Raw genomic sequence first — 17,377 nt, 5'->3', positions numbered from 1 at the left:
CTTGTTTGTTAAAACCACAATGCAACATTGCACTTGGATCATTTAACTTTTGAATATGCCTTTATACAAAGTCTGCATCTTGATTTTGACTCTAAATGCTCTGGCCAGTGTCCTGTTTGGTCAAAGTGCGTGTCAGCAACTGGGAGTATTGCCGTAGGCTTTCTTTTGGGAGCAGGTAGACTTAGAGAGTCTGTGGCTGGATGGCCCCTCTTTATTGCAGGTGTACCAATTCCTTTCTTCAGCAAGGCACTTGATATTTGTACCAATTCCTTTCTTCAGCAAGGCACTTGATATTTGTACCAATTCCTTTCTTCAGCAAGGCACTTGATATTTGTACCAATTCCTTTCTTCAGCAAGGCACTTGATATTTGTACCAATTCCTTTCTTCAGCAAGGCACTTGATATTTCTGCTCAAAACTTCAGAAGTGGTGTGTATTTCTCATTTTTCTGAGTGCAATGTCGCCTGTAAAGCAACCTAGTGTTCACACAACCCATGTCTATGAAATGGAAAATAATTCTCAGGTAGTACCTCTTGCTTTTTTTGTTTATTCTGTATATTTGGACCAACATACCATGTAGGTCCACTCCTCCCATGTGCATATTATGCTCCTGCACAATGTTGGGACAGGGAATGTCTATATACAATCTGGTTTTGTTTTACTCCAACGTTCCACATTTTCAACTGGTTCCTTGCCTTTATAAATAGAAATCAGGTGGACAGCTTCATTGTCATACTATTTCAAAATTATAATTTTGTTTTTTCATCTACATGGTAATCACACGTTCCTTTGCCTTCTTTTTTCATCTCTGCATCACTTTTCAGGCAGTATCCACCCAATCTGCTTTTTCTGATGGTTCTCATAACATATATTCCTTCATTTCTAAGCTTTACTTCTAGGTTGAGGGAAGTAAACCGGTATCCATAAGGAGTTTGAAATTGGAGTGCCTAGGCAAGTTCCCAATCAGCTGAATCACTACATTTCCAATCATTCCTAACTCAGGATTACTTGCATTGTTTCTTTCCCAACATACACTTCAAAATCATAAATGTAGCCACCCCACCAGCTCGTGCAAATACTTTTATGCCCCATTCGTGTGGCTTTGATTTTATATACTGGCACAGAGATGTGATTTCAGCGGAATGAGTCCTTCAATACTGTTGTATTCTTAAACTTCAGTTTTTAGAAAATTTTTCTGTAGTTGATGTAAAGAGGCCTGATCTTGGACAACTTGTCATGATGAGGGTCATCCCTGTGTAACATATTTACATTGTTGTTCACATGCAAATACCTCCTCAACTTGTAAAATTGGTGGAGTGGCATCACGTCAGCTATCTGATTATACCTTGTCTCATTTTCCCAATACATCTTGTAACTCGGCACACTCAAAATACCACTTAGTAAATGAATTCCAATGAACTGTCTTATTTCATTGGCACTAGTGTTTATACTTTGTCCTAACACTTGAGTAGAGTATAGATTTGTCTGTGTAACTACCGTATTTACTCAAATCTAAGTCACACTCAAATCTAAGCCGCACCTGAAAAATGACTCTAAAACAAGGGAAAAAAATTTCCTGAATCTAAGCCGCATCTGAAATTTGAGACTCTAAAATTCAAGGGGAGGGAAAGGTTTTAGGCCGCACCTGCAAATCGAAACAAAGTTGGTTCATTGTAATATGAGACACAATTTAGGTCGAATGAATGATGATACAGCTACAGTAGTTTGGTTTGAATCGTAAGCTTAGCAGGTAAGCTTTACCAGTTAGCCATTGCTATGCGTCAGGTGCTCCGTCCGTATTTATACGGTTACCCTTCCTTTTTTACGTGCCTCGTCTGGTTTGAATTGATTGCTTATTTTTCTTTGATGTGATAAGTGCCGTTCTCTTCGTTATACGTGTTTACGTCACTCTAAGCTGAAAATGTATTACTGTACTGTGTTATGCATTGTTTGTCGCATTCTGATTGAGTGTTTACGGCCTGTCGCCGCTTGTGGCATGAGTTGCTTTTGTGCACGCTACTGCCGCTTACTATTAAAAACAAAAAATGGAGAGGAAACGTCTCATTGGCGAAACAATGGCAAGAGACTGGTATTTCTTGTTACTTACACTGCTCCTTTCTTTGACAATGATCAACAAGAACCAAATAATAGACTGCGTATGATAGATGTTCTGAACAAGAGTTTAGCGAAAATTTTTCTGTGTTTGAAAATCTTTGCAGATGCCTCTTTAGTACATTACATTCTGCACAGAAATTTGTCATCTTAGATTCAAACATCTAGTCAGTTGCCGTGCTGCATTTCTTACTGTGTCACTATTAGGCGTAAGGATAATACGAATATAAACATGACATGATATGTATATTCTTCCTTGTTTGCTGTTGTCTCTCTAGTTTTGTAGTTTATTAGGCAGACAGGATTTAAATGAGATAGCAGCAAACACGAAAGAATACATGGCAAAATGTTTATATTTGTATTATTCTTATGATTAAGAGAATACTGAATGTGATTCACAATTCATAAAATTTCCTACTAGCAACCATCTCTTCTGACAGTTAGGAAAAAATTCAGAACGTACAGTTGGCCATATTGACAAAACATCCCAAACAGTCTTGCCAGTGGGATTTTCATAGTACATTGGAATGCTGCTACATCCGAAGATGAACAATACAGAATTTGTATTTACTTCCTTGGGTAATGTATGAAAATGCAGTGGTCGAAACTCGGGGCAGAGAAAAAAAACTTTTCTTCAACCTTTTTTTTTTTAATTTATTTACTGACGCAGAGGTTTTGGTGACAGTATTTACCTTTGTGCCTGAAAGCATGCCTGTGTAGTGCTACATATATTCGATGGCAGAAGTTACTTGTGGCGGCACCTACCAACATTTTTCAGAACTTCTGCTTACTTTGCACTCGATTCTAAGCCGCAGGCGGTTTTTGGATTACAAAAACCAGAAAAAAGTGTGGCTTGGATTCGAGTAAATATGGTAAATTGTCAATTATAGTCTCATCAATAAAACTTTCAAAATATTGGAGGGGAGAACATTCTTTACTTAGTGGATCCAAACACTGCACAGCACATCCATGTATAGCTCAGGCAGCTTGCATTTCCTGCTCCTAAATTTTCAAGCCTTACAGATAGGGTTGTTTCATCATCAGTAAGAGCTTCTTCTAAACTGTCCAGTTCAGGTTCTGTCTGTAGAGGCAATACTTGATGTACTAATGGATCATAGTCACTTTCATCATCCGAAACAATTTCGTCATCTGATGTTTGTCATCACCACACAGAAGAAAAAGAATTTCATCATCCCGTAGAGCTTCATGTTTTCCACACTTAACCTATAAAGAAAATATGATGCAAGAATGAAAACTACGAAATACTAGAATAAACACAACTCACTCTTATGATACAAATTCATTTTTGCATATCTCATACATACTAATGCGTCAGTGACTCCAATGGCGTCATTAGCAATTTCGTAATAAGCACTGAAAAAAAGTATACCTAACTGTGTTGTAAACTTACTGTATTTCTTTCCCTTGCCCTTGAGGAACTAGGTAAAGTTCGTTCCATAACCAAGAATTTCAGTATACACAGAATAAAACTATACACAACAATCGTTGTTCACTCAAAAATGTAATAGCACAACTCGCGATGCTTTTTTGTGCTGCACTTCAAACAAACGGCGAGATACAAAAGCAAATGCCACTGTGATCTGTTGGCCAAACAGTATCATTGAAGCATTGGGAAGGTCTAAACAGCCAGGAATACTTAATGATGCCATTTGGAATCGCAGAAAGTTTTAAAGACTTCTGTACATTTTTCTTGAATAACTCGAAATCCTCACCTTCCAGTGAAAATGTGTTGCAGTAGAAAATTAGGCTATATTAAATTTCTTACAAAAAACATCCTATTCATTTTTTTCTCCAGTACTAATGGTTTGTATGAAGAGGGCACTAGAATGTTGGAAAAACTTGCTCGACGCCCTTGCACTGTAGATAACGTAGTTTTTGTGGGCCAGTTTGAGGTAGTTTACCGAATTGATAGACCACAAGTCTCGTGTATCAAACTGTTCGTCTCAGCTTGCACTGCACTGCTGTGGTACATTGTAAACAGTGAAAAAGTGACAGTACAGAAAATTATTTATTTTTTGTACTATCAAACATTGTCACTGTTTACAATGTACCACAGTACTGTAGAGCAAGTTAGATGAACAATTTGATATGGGACACTTGTGGACTATCAAGTCGGGAAACTATCTCAAAATGGCCAACAAAAACTACGTAAGTTACAGTACATGTGTCGAGTGAGTTTTTCAACATTCTAGCGCTCTCTTCACACAAGCTATTAGTTACAGAGAAAAATGAATAGGAAATTTAATATAGTTTAATTTTGTACTGTGACACATTTTTTGTGGGAGCATGTGGCTTATTCAAGAAAAACAAATAAAAGTGATATTTAACGTGATCTGCCTCGGAAACCATTCAGAATAGGGTGTAATTCCATATGGAAATTTTTTTTGTTGAGAGTACTATCACCCCTCAAAGCATGTACCTTTCCTCCTGACTCACCCTGTATATTGCTAATGTGTTAAGAAATGGTGTGCATATTATGGTTGTGTGTATGGCATCATTCACAATTTTGATGATGTCATGGGTCAAACTGGTACTGAACGGTTCGCTGTTCCTGCAGTGGTAGGCTATGTTTATTGACCTGGTCTCCTTATTGTAATGAAATTGCATGGGCAGGTGCAATTAGGTTGTTCAGGAAAGTTACTCACTGTGTACTGTGGTTGAGGGAATGAGTGATTTGACTTGCTCAGATTTGGCAGATAATTTGTTCTTTTGCAGTAAATAAAACATGATTATCTCCTACATATTACCATTGTTGCATTTCTAGCTATCATCCAGGCATTTACTAGAGAGTTAATTTTGCAATACCCAGCAGGATAATGCACTCGGTTGTTCCTCCACTTCTGTTTAGGTTTGTTGTTTTTGTGCTTTATCAGTTACCACAGCCAATTGTGGATGATTTTTCAGCTGGTAACATTCCGTGGTTTCTAAGTTCCTTTCTGTTATGTTATTCAGTGTATAATGTTTAAACACCAGAATGTCTGGAACCAGTAGTGAAAAGGCACACGAAAGTATCTGCATAAAAAGTTTTGTATCTTCAGTTTTGATAACCTTGGATTACTTAGTTCCTTCATTAAAATAACTGCAAAAATGCATTGAATTACGCAACCATAAAATTATAAGATAGACGCCCTGGGTTTAATTTGCCTTCAGGATACTAAATTCTGTGTTATCTATACACACAAAGTTAGTGAGAACTATCCCACCTTTGGAAACTGTTGAGTCCTCCCTCAGGGAAGGAAAACGAATAGGTTGGTGATGGTTAGAAGTAGATCACCTCGGACCCCAGTTTGTAGGGGCTGCATATAGAAGACAGAGAAAGATCTCACAAGTGGTACCCTGTGAGTGACCTACCCCTCTGTTTTAACTGTCCACAATCTACCCCATTTTCCTCCCTTAGGAAGGAACTAACATTTTCAAAAGTTGGTATAGTTTTTGTTCTTTTGTGTGTGTATTGACAGTAATTTCTTTTGGAGCTAATGGATAGCATAGCTTTAGCTTTATTATTGGTTGTGTTGTTTGGAAATGGTGTTATGGGCATAAATATTTACATGTTTTTGTAAACATAACCACCACTTGTGGTTTAGGCATTAGGCCTAGACAGTAGACTTTGATGCTTACAGTGAAGGATGAGGAGCAATCAAAGATTGTGGCACAAATGATCAGCATGTTGCCAATCTCTCCAGCTGTTATTGCCAGTAAGTGAATCCTGATCATGCATTGCTGCTTCATTCAAACAGCTCCTCATTTGGCCCCACAGAGGTTGGGTGCCCCCCCTACCAGAACTCCCCACCTTTTTTTTTTAAAAAAAAGAAGAAACCTAATCTGATGAGGTACTAGGAATGACCCAGGTCCTTCCACACTGAAGGCAGCAAAGTTAACCAGTATTTAATTTAGTCACTGCACAGTACAGGTACAGGAAGTTAAACATACCCCTGATGGTAATTAAATTTAGGAATTAACTGATGTGCGAAGTCTTCACATTAACATTTTCCACCGGTTTGAGATTGTCAGATTTGTCACGAATGATCCTGCTTTGATCTGATTATTCAATTCTTCTTAAAATCTTTTGTCTCTGGTGTTGGTTTTGTTTTGTAAGGACCCTAAATATAATGGATCTAAGGTGCAGTCTCCTTTCTGAGTGAGTTATCATCTAAAAATAAATTTTTGTCTTGCATATTTGTCTTGTCAATGGCTGTTACTGCCACACAGTGTTTTATTCATGAGGTCTTCAAAAGTAACAATCATATTACACTTTGAAGAATGATACATGGTACTTTTACTTTGTGACTTCCTAATTGTGGCTGACATCAAATTCTGTTGAAGCTATCAGTTCCTTCATGCTTTATTAACTGTCTGTGTGGAATGGTGACAAAATATTTTGGGGTGTGATGGAAAAGTTTCATTTGGTCTTTACAGACTCCAGAAACTTGAGAATGTTTATAGAGTTGACAGTGTTTCACACGTAGTTTTGGAGAAGTGGTTGCAGTGTAATACTACAGTACGTACTGCAGCTTCTGTAAGAGACATATTCACTCCCTTCAGTCAATAAGTTGTTACTGAATGCATTTTCATGTTAATATCCCTACAAATATCAAAGTGTGATGGTATTCAGTTAATCAGTCAACATGTTTCATGTAATTATGTTTTTCTTATCAATTACAAATGTTGCCCTTATTTATTTTGTATCACTTTCGTAGGATGGAGACATTTGAAAAATTCTTGAATAACTTGAAAGATGATAAATTAGAACCTTATCTGAAATCGGAGCCAATTCCTGAAGATAATGATGGACCTGTAAAAATAGCTGTGGCCAAAAATTTTGATGAAATTGTGACCAATAATGGACAAGACACACTTATAGAATTTTATGCTCCATGGTGTGGACATTGCAAGAAGCTGGCACCAGTTTATGATGAGCTGGGAGAGAAGGTAAATGTAAACCATGTGACTTTGTTATATTTTTCATTGTTATTGAAGTTCAGAATCTGGTTGCCAGTCAGAAGGATAAAAAAAATCTCATCTTTATTTTCTCTCATGAAATTTTGGTGCATTTCATAGGTATTCAGGTAGAACTCGATGTGAAAGTAACAGTTTGGGATTTGAACTGGAGAGAGAGAGTTTTTTATTGGTCAGTGGACTGGATAGATCAATTGGCTAGTACATTAAGAAAGGAACTGGAACTTCAGTGTTATGTGACAGATTTGCAGCTGAAACTTACAGGACAGTACTAATCCAGAATCGGACTGCTACTCTGGAGCTGCCTTTGCTTGTTTTATTCAATATAAACTTTTGGAAGCGACACTTCATGTTGTAAATGAGGCTTTGCAACAAGGAAGGGCATATCTGCAGAACCCATGCTACATCTTTACACTTACTTTCCAATTCAGAAATTTAAGTGTTTGGCGGCAGATTCATAGAACCACTTCGAATTCCTTGATCATTCAACCTTCAGATTAGCATGTAGCCATACTGAATAACCTGAGTCTGTCTGTGCACTCTGATTTCTCTTATTTTATTGCAATTGCTATTTCTCAGTATATAAATGGGGACCAATAAAATATTTATGGAATTGTACAAGAAAACATTGCTGCGAGGACCCGCAATAAAAGAACACAGATTTTCTGTATTTAGCAGTTGGTGCACAAAAGGATGAGGTGACAAGATAAGTGTATTACCCACCAACCATGGAGGTAAAATCTGATATTGCAGATAATCAACAGGTACCATTTGACCAGCATTATGGTCACTACCAGAAGGCTGATTTTTGGATTATGGCACATTGTTCAACATTGGTTATATGTTGATGAAAATTTTAACACTTCAATTGAATTGTCCAGATAATAATTTCATGAGGTGCAACATAGGTTGTGATACAGAAATGACTGAAATGATAAACTAGTACTGATTTGTGCACGTTTGGTATGTTCAGAATGGTGTTCAACATAGTGTATAATCTGCTGATAGTAAACACTGCCTCAGTATAAAATAATTTTATATTATTGCAGTACATATTCCGTAGGTCCATTATTGCGTGATAGTGCATGGAGGTAAAATGAGTCGCAACATTTGACAATCCCATACAGAGATCAGAAATGCAAATTTCAGATATTGTGCAGACAGACATTGAGTCATAAAATATAAAGAAGATTCTTGTGACTTCAAGAACATGAACGGTCTAAAGCAGCAACACACATTAACACAGAAATATTTGGGAAATAGTCTTATGTCTTCGTTGAAGAATTTGTTTAGAGAAAAACATTTTTTAAAACAAAAACTCCTTACTTTTAAATACAGAATAATCCCACTTCTACATTCCCAGAATTAATGTTTTCCTTCAGTTTACATTTTTTTACTCCGTGAAATTTCCTATGTTCAGTGCTAATTCACACTTTTTTTTAGTAAACGTATTTATAATTTTCCTGGGATTTGCTTTATGGAACAATGTTCAAGAAGAAAAACTGTCCTGATTGATATAAAATGATGCTGGCATGGCATTAGCTTTTGAGTTAAGACCGAAGTGTTAACAAACATTAAGTGGTTAGGTTTTTTGATACCAGGGCTCTGTTCAACAGATTTGAATCATTAAAAGTTACAACAGTTTGTGCAAGGTCTCCTGCCATTGCCAAGCTTTACTTGGCATTGTGTCTGATAGAAGTAGGTAGGTCCGTTCGAATACGGATATCTTGACGGATCACAACTGTTTGTATTAAAACAGTCCCCACCTTGTGCTCATTGTGACATTTATGCATTACTCAAGTGCACATTTTCCGTGTTTCATTGTTTGTCCACCTGTAGCACAAGTTGACACCATTGCTCTCTTTGTGTTGCTCGGGTGTTTCTGCTTTAAATAATGTACACTGCACAAGTTACGTATTTTTTCATGTTTAGCATGATGTGTTCAGAGAATTTATCCTCATTGTCAAGTGCTAATACTCACGTAAGTGTTTTTTGTGATGTTTGACAAACAGTGTTAGTGATGGTTTGCGTATGTGTGAGAAGCACAATGGAAGAGGCACAGTATACCTTGTAACTTCAAAAAGGCAACTACAGTGGAAGAGGCAGAACACGCGCAAAGCATGAAAAAAATATGTAACCGACAGTTTTTCATTATTCAAACAGGAAATGGCACAGTCGATTATGAGGAATGAAATTAAGTCAAACATTTCTACTTCCCAGGCCCACAGAATGTTGAATTCTTCCTGTGGTGTTATTTATTCTAGGCTGCTCGACGGTCTGAGGCCGAGAACCAATCTTACCTCTCTAATCAGGGTGTCATTGCTGTCAATCATGCAACAAAAAAGGTAGATTTCTCCTTAGTGCCCACCCACACTCTTTTCCTCAGCTTTGATAGCATGGTGCTATCAAAGGTCAAAGCAGGCTATGAAATTCAGTCTGACCGTACATTCCGAACCTGATGCGCTGTTACCAGTGTCATAGTTTCAACCACACTAGAACATCTTGTCAACACCCTGCTGTATAAACTGCAATGGCGGCCATACCACCTGCTCTTGGGATTGTCCTGTGTATGTTGATGAGCGGCCTGTCACGGAGATTCAGGTACAGGAAAAAGTGTTTTACGCAGTCGCTCAAAAGTTATTGGCTACTCGCAAACCCTGCATTCTCCTGTCTGGCACCTATAGTCATGTTCTTGTTACCCTTCGCTCCATGAAGGACATGGCCACACAGACATATGACCTCAAATTCAGCTCTGAGGTTGTGAAATTGCCCAGTGTCATGGTAGCATCACCATCTCCCCATCAAGCTGTGCAACGAGCCATCAAACGCTTGCCTCAAGGGGCAAAACCACCAACTATTGGTAGGCCAGAAAGGACAGGGGTAGTACTCCCCCTTCCTCTTCACTGTCTCGAAGATCCTCTTTGACAGGGTTGCCACATGCCTTTGCCCAGCCATCCTCCGTCACCACTGCGCACCACCAACCGTTTTTCAGCATTGGACTCCACAGACTGGCAGCACACACGAGCCGATGCTGCTGCTTCTCTGCTCTGTAGCAGCGACTCTTCACAGGCTGTCACTTGGCGGCCACCAAGGTGATACCCTCTCATCTCTTCATCATGACTCTCCTCCAGTGGAGTGTTCGTAGCCTTCAGTCCCACAAAGAGGATTTACGGCTGCTTTTAGCATGGCAGCATTCCCTTGTAAACTGCCTTCAGGAAACAAAATTGCATCCTCACGACAGCTTTGAGCTTTCAGATTTCTTGCCGGTTCGTTTTGACCTTACCCCTGAAGTTGGCATTCCATCTCGTGGGGCATCATGCAACTCATACGGCATGACGTTCATAGTCAACCCATCTCCCTGACTACCCGTCTTCAAACTTTTGCAGTTTGCCTTTTCCTTCCCCACCTGACTTTTCCCTCTGTACCGTTTGTCCCTCCATCATTCTGTGTCACCAGGGCAGACTGCCTTCAGCTTCTTGGGCAGCTATCTTTCCCATTTTTTGCTACTGGTGACTTTAATGCGCATCATCTCCCTTGGGGTTCTACCAAGACCTGTTAGAGGGGTGCTGTCTTGGCTGACCTTCTTAACCATCTTAACCTCTTCTGCCCTAACACTGGAGCACACTCTTTCCTTTCTGACTTCTCGCACACCTATTTCCATTTGGGCCTATCCTTTTGCACTGCCCAGCTTGCCCATCGACTTGAGTGGTCCATTCTTTGACACACCTACTTTATCAACCATTTCCCGTGTGCTCTGTTTGCTGACTGTTTACCTGCGTGCATGCCCAAATGGCAGCTTACTAAGGCTGACTGTCAGCTTAACTCCTCCCTGGCGACCTTCGGAGGACAAGATTTCCCCATTTGTGATGACCAGGTGGACTATCTCACCAGTGTTACCGTTAAAGCTGCAGAACGTTCCATTCCTCGCACTTCCCTTTACCCTTTCTTTCCCTCACATCTTCTTCCACCTTTTTCCTGTCTTCCCTGTCATTAGTTTCTCATTTCATGGACATTGTAGTTCCCTCTCCTAGTGTGGGATTTTATCGGTTTTAGTTAATCTAAGGTTGGAGGGACTGATGACCGTGTAGTTTGGTCCCTTCTCCAACCAACCCACTTTCCTTTACCATGTCGTGACCCAGTCCCTTGGTGGACTGAGGCATACTGCATTGCAGTTTATGCACGGAGACATGTCCTCTGCTTTAACCATCATCCTATGATGGGTAAACTGCATTTGTTATCAAAAGATGGATGCAAAGTGTCATCGCGGTTTTGGGATAGCAAATGATGTAGCTGGATTTCATTCACTAGTTCTTTTAACAGTACCACCCTTTCCTCTGTTGTGTGGTCCAACCTCTGACGGCTCTCTGGGACCAAGATCCATTACCCCCATTTCCAGCCTCACGGTAGCCGACAATGTTACCGTGAATGCTGTTGCTATCTCAAACACCTTGGGCCACCATTTTGCAAAAGTTTCGAGCTCTTCCCACTATCACCCCACCTTCCTCCATCAGAAACGAGCAAAGGAGGCTTGGTCGATACCCTTTTCTTTTGAGAATCGTGAGTGCTACAATGTTGTCTTTATTATGAGGGAGCTCGATCATGCTCGCAGTTCATCCTGATCCTCTGCCCCAGTGCCAGACGCCATCCACATTCAGATGTTGCAGCACCTTTCTCTTGCGTGCAAGCACTTCCTGCTTAACACATACAACCGCATATGGGCAGAGGGCACATTTCCCGGATGCTGGTGTGAAGCCACAGTCCCACCCATAACTAAGCCCAGTAAGGACAAAAACCTTCCTTCTAACTACTGCCCCATCTCTTACCAGCTGCATTGGCAAGGTGATGGAATGTTATGATTAGTGCCTGGCTGCTATGATGGCTCGAGTTTCACAATTTACTGACGACTGCACAGTGTGGATTTAGAGAACAGTGATCTGCAGTTGACCATCTCTTTACTTTGTCCACCCATGTCGTGAATGGTTTTCTGCGGAAATCACAGACTTTGGCCATGTTTTTCGATGTGGAGAAGTCCTAAGACACCTGCTGGACAACTGGTATCCTCTGTACTCTTTACATGAGGGGCTTCTGTGGCCACTTGCCCTGTTTCCTTCAGGCATTTTTACAAGATAGTTTTGAACGTGCATGTGGGTTCTACCTTGTCTGACAACTTAATCCAGGAAAATGGTATCTCAGGGTTCCGTCCTGAGTGTCGCCCTCTTTCCTATCGCCATTAATCCTATCATGGCCTGTCTCCCATCGGGCATCTCCGGCTCCGTTTTTATTGACGATTTTGCCATCTCTTGCAGTTCTCCATGGACCTTTCTCACTGAGTGGCATCTTCAGCAGTGTCTTGATCATCTTTACTCCTGGAGCATCAACAGTGGCTTTTACTTTTCCACTGACAAACCACTCTGTGTGAATTTCTGGCAATGCAAGTGGTTGCTCCCACTATCTTTACATCTTTGGCCTGTTGCCTGCCATTCATTAAAACTAAGAAATTCCTGGGGCTCAAGTTCGATAGGTTTGGTCCTCCCATGTATCTTACCTGTCAGACAGCTGTGTGTGATTCCTGTGTCCTCAGTGGCATTTCCTGGGGGGTGCCGATCGAACCACCCTCCCGGTCCCTTGCCTGTTTGAAACTTGACTATGGGTGCTTTGTTTGTGCATCTGCATGCCCATCCCTCTACACTGTCTCATCACTATCAACCATCATGGCATCCATTTGGCCACGGGGCGCCTTTTACACCAGCCTGGTTGAGAGTCTGTATGCTGAGATTGCTTAACTACCCCTGTCCTACAGTCTTGCCTTTCTCCTCGGTTGCTATGCATGCTGTTTGTCACCCCCTGTGGGTCCAGGGGTTAGAATAGGCCCGAGGTATTCCTGCCTGTCGTAAAAGGCTACTTAAAAGGACACTCACATGTTTCGGTCTTTGTGCGATGGTCCCCTGTAGGGTTTGACTTCCATTCTTCAAAATTTTCCCGAAGAGCGAGCCAATTGCGAAAGGGCGCCTTACAAGGTGCATCATGTCCATTGTGCATTGAGATCTTTAGCCCACTTTCTCATTGTCACATTGCACTCCTACCCATTCTCCATCTCTTGGGTGAGGACACCTTCCTGGGTGCATTTTCCATTATGCACTATGCAGTGTCGATTTCTGCGTCAATGATGACCACGGACTTCTTTGCACCTGATATCCAGCACGGTAGCCAGTCTGTTGTGGTGGGTCTGACATGTACCATGTTGGTTGTAGCCCCTGACCACACAGGGATTGCTCAGCTGATGCCTGCGCCATTAACTCCCCACGTATCCCAAGGGGTAGATGCCCATCCCCATGGGGCATTGGGACTCATGGCAATGGTCATCCTGCCAGGTGGCCTTTGCTGCCCATAAGTGAGACCCCAAATCATTCCCCTCCCTGGCCACACCATGGGAGGAACATCAGGGTAAGGATGGCAGCGGATCTTATTTGCCCCGGTACATTGTATGTTCAAGAGCTGATGGGGAATCTTTCATCACGATGAAGTCTGTTTTTTGTTGATCATTTAGAGGACAAGTTCGAGGAGGTGGAGGGCTTGCCCAAAATGAGATCTGGGTCAGTCTTGGTCAAAACAGCATCTTCTGCCCAGCCACAGGAGTTACTTGCTTGTGACAAGCTGGGGGATGTTTCTGTAACCATAACACCCCTTAAGAGCTTAAATATCGTCCAGAGTATCATATTTCAGAGACCTTCTTTTGCAGTCCGACAATGAGCTGTGTGCCAATGTAGAGCAGCGAAGTGTACATTTTGTCCGGTGTGTCCACCGGGGTCCGAAGGATAATCAGGTTCCTTCCCGCTGTACTTCCAGCGTCACATGCCGAGATAGCAGACGCCCATCACATTACAATTCTCCATGTGCCCCGCCTCCCATCTGTGTCAGCTGCAGAGAGCACCATTTGCCTTGCTTGCCTGACTGCTGGATTCTCCAGAAAGTAAGGAAAATCATGAAGTAAAAGAGCTGGAGAGACTGACCTACACTGAGGCTGCATCCTTTGTGTATGACATCGTCTTACACTGCCGCTATAACAGTTCTGGCACCATCAGCTCTGCCAACCCACATCACCTCTCAGAGGTGGAAGACTGCACCATCCCCCTTGATGGTGGGAGCTTGTTGCTCCTTGCTCCTGCACCACCTACTTCAGGAGCACCCCCCCCCCCCCCCCTCCAACCATCGGGGATGTCTGTCCCCACTGCTAAGCTGGAGAAGCATAATCCTTCTTCGGCTTCTCTCGCTAGGAAAGGGTCCCTTGCATCACTCCCTTCCCAGGTTTCTTCCAGTGGGAAAGATGACACCTGCCAATGGCTGAAGAGCCCAAAAGCAGCTGGTCATAGGGCTTCACGCTCATCCTCAGCCCTGGAGACTTAGCCAGTGAAGTCCTCTCAGCCAGGGAAACCCAAGGAGCAGCAAGAGAGGTCCAAAAAGAAAACCCCTAAGACCAAGGAAATTGCTGGATGGAGTGGAGATTTTGGCGTCCGCTGAGGACCTAGATCTCGCCAGACCCACGGACACAATGGATATAGACTGCTCAGACAATAAATCGGTGGCAGCAGGTGACTCTTAGGCGTAAACTGCCTCATTGAATGTTTATGCCGTCCCAGTCTCATGATGTTATCCTCCAGTGGAATTGCGGCAGTTTTTTTCCACCGCCTGACTGGATACAGCAACTGTTAAGCTTTACACGTGCTAACTGCATGCCCTCCAGGAAAGCTGGTTCCCAGCAATGCGTACCACCGCCCTCTGTGGCTATAAGGGATATTACAGGAACCGTAGTGACTATAATCGAGTGTCTGGTGGAGTTTGTGTTTGTCCTAAACTCGGTCTGTAGTAAACATGTGCCCCTTCAAACCTCTCTTGAAGCTGTGGCTGTCAGAATAAGGACTAGACAGGAAATAACTGTCTGCTATGTATATCTTCCTCCAGATGGAGCAGTACCCCTGAACGTATTAGCCACTCCGATCGATCACCTCTCCAAACCTTTCCTACTTCTGGGAGATTTTAATGCCCATACACCCTTGTGGGGTGGTACCATACTTACTGGCTGAGGCTGAGATGTCAAAACCTATTGCAGTTTGACCTCTGCCTCTTGAACACTAGGGCCGCCACACATTTCAGTGTGGCTCATGGTAGTTACTTGGCCATTGATTTATCAATTTGCAGCCCAGGACTTCTCCCATCTATCCACTGGAGAGCACATGGCGACCTGTGTGGTAGTGACCTCTTCCCCATCTTCCTGTCACTGCCCTAGTGTCAGGCACATGGACACCTGCCCAGATGGGGTTTGAGCAATGTGGACTGGGGAACCTTCAGCTCTGCTGTCACTGCTGAATCTCCCCCACACGGTAACATCGATGTGATGGTTGAGCAGGTGACTAGCACAATTGTTTCTGTGGCAGAAAACGCGATCCCTCACTCTTTAGAGTCCCCGAGGTGTAAGGCAATCTCTTGGTGGTCGCCAGAAGTCGCTGAAGCAATTAAGGAGTGTCAGTGAGCTCTACTGTGGCATAAGCGGCACCCTTCTCTGGAGTACCTCATAGCCCTTAAACGGCTCCGTGCCTGTGTTCGCTACCTTATCAAACAACGGTAGGAGTGTTGGGAGAGATACATCTCCACCATTGGGTGCCATATGGCACCTTCCCAATATCTGGGCAAAGATCAAATGTCTTTTCGGATACCAGGCCCCAACAGCTGTCCCCAGTGTTACCATAAATGGCGAGTTATGTACAGACACAAATGCGATTGCCGAGGGAGCACTTTGCCGAGCACCTCCGTTGGAGAATTACCCCCCGCCTTTCACACACTCAAACGGCGGCTGGAAGGGAACATGCTCTCATTCACTACATGCTGCAGTGAATCCTGTAACACCCCATTTACAGAGCGGGAGCTCCTCAGTGCCCTTGCACATTGCCCTGACACAGCTCCTGGGCCTGATCGCATCCGCAGCCAGATAATTAAACATCTCTCATCTAACTACAAGTGACATCTTCTCGTCATCTTCAATCGGATCTGCTGCGTTTAGGTCTATCCACCGTAATGGCGGTGGAGCACCATGATTTCCAGTGTTCAAACCTGGGGAAAACCTGCCTGATGCAGATAGCTATCGGCCCATCAGCCTCACCAACGTTCTTTGTAAGCTGCAGGAACGTGTGGAATGTTGGCAGTTGGGTTGGGTCCTGGAGTCACATGGCTTGCCGACTCCATATCTGGGCGGCTTCCGCCAGGGTCACTCTACCACTGATAATCTTGTGCCCATTCAGTACTCCATCCGAACGGCCTTTTCCAGATGGGAACACCTGATTGCCGTCTTTTTTTTACTTACTTAAAGCATACAATACAACATGACTTGGTGACATCATATCCTTGCCACATTGTATGAGTGGGGTGTCCGGGGACCACTCCCGGTTTTTATCCAAAACTTCATGTTGCTCCATAGTTTCTGTGTCCAAGTTGGTGACTCACACAGTTCCATCCATATCCAGGCGAATGGAGTCCTGCAGGGCTCTGTATTGAGTGTCTCTTTATTTTTAGTGGCCATTAACGGTCTAGCAGCAGCTGTCGGGCCCTCCGTCTCACCACTGTATGTAGACGACTTCTGCATTTCGTACTGCTGCTCCAGTACTGTTGTTGCTGAGCGGCGCCTCCAGGGAGCCATCCACAAGGCGCGGTCATAGGCTCTAGCCCACAACTTCGTTTTCAGCCACAAAGTCGTGTGTCATTCACTTCTGTCAGCATTGTACCTTTCATCTGGAACCTGTACTTTACCCTAATGATGATCCACTCACTGTAGTGGAGACATACCATTTCCTAGGACTAGTTTTGACACTCGATTGACTTGGCTCCCTCATCTTCGTCAGCTTAAGCAGAAGTGCTGGCAGCACCTCAATTCCCTCTGTTGCCTGAGCAACACCAGTTGGGGTGCATATTGCTCTATGCTGGTGCAGCTCTACAGAGCCCTTGTCCAATCCCGAATTGACTGTGGGAGTGTGGTTTATGGTTCGGCAGCGCCTTCAGCATTGCATTTACTCGGCCCTGTGCACCACTGTGGGGTTCGATTAGTGACAGGAGCTTTTAGGGCGAGTCCGGTGACCAGTGTACTGGTGGAGGCTGGTGTCCCTCCATTGCAGATCAGATGTGGGCAACTGCTCGCCAGTTACGCAGCAGACATTCATAGTTTCTCTGAGCATCCAAATTGCAGTCTCCTTTTCCCACCCGCGGCAGTCCATCTCTCGCATCAGCGGCCCATATCGGGGCTA

General features: G+C 43.0%; 1 protein-coding gene across 1 annotated transcript in view; it reads left to right on the top strand.

Moving 5' to 3' along the window:
• Positions 1 to 17,377, top strand: part of LOC126484649 (protein disulfide-isomerase A3) — a 38,597-nt gene that overhangs the window by 7,426 nt on the left and 13,794 nt on the right. Inside the window, exon 8 of the mRNA XM_050108239.1 lies at positions 6,830 to 7,061. Within this exon, the coding sequence (XP_049964196.1) occupies positions 6,830 to 7,061 (232 nt within the window). The remainder of the gene's footprint in view (positions 1 to 6,829; positions 7,062 to 17,377) is intronic.

Source organism: Schistocerca serialis, chromosome 6, assembly GCF_023864345.2.
Source record: "Schistocerca serialis cubense isolate TAMUIC-IGC-003099 chromosome 6, iqSchSeri2.2, whole genome shotgun sequence".
Taxonomy (NCBI): domain Eukaryota; kingdom Metazoa; phylum Arthropoda; class Insecta; order Orthoptera; family Acrididae; genus Schistocerca; species Schistocerca serialis.
The sequence above is the reverse complement of the archived record's forward strand: the minus strand, read 5'-3'. Positions and strand labels throughout refer to the sequence as shown.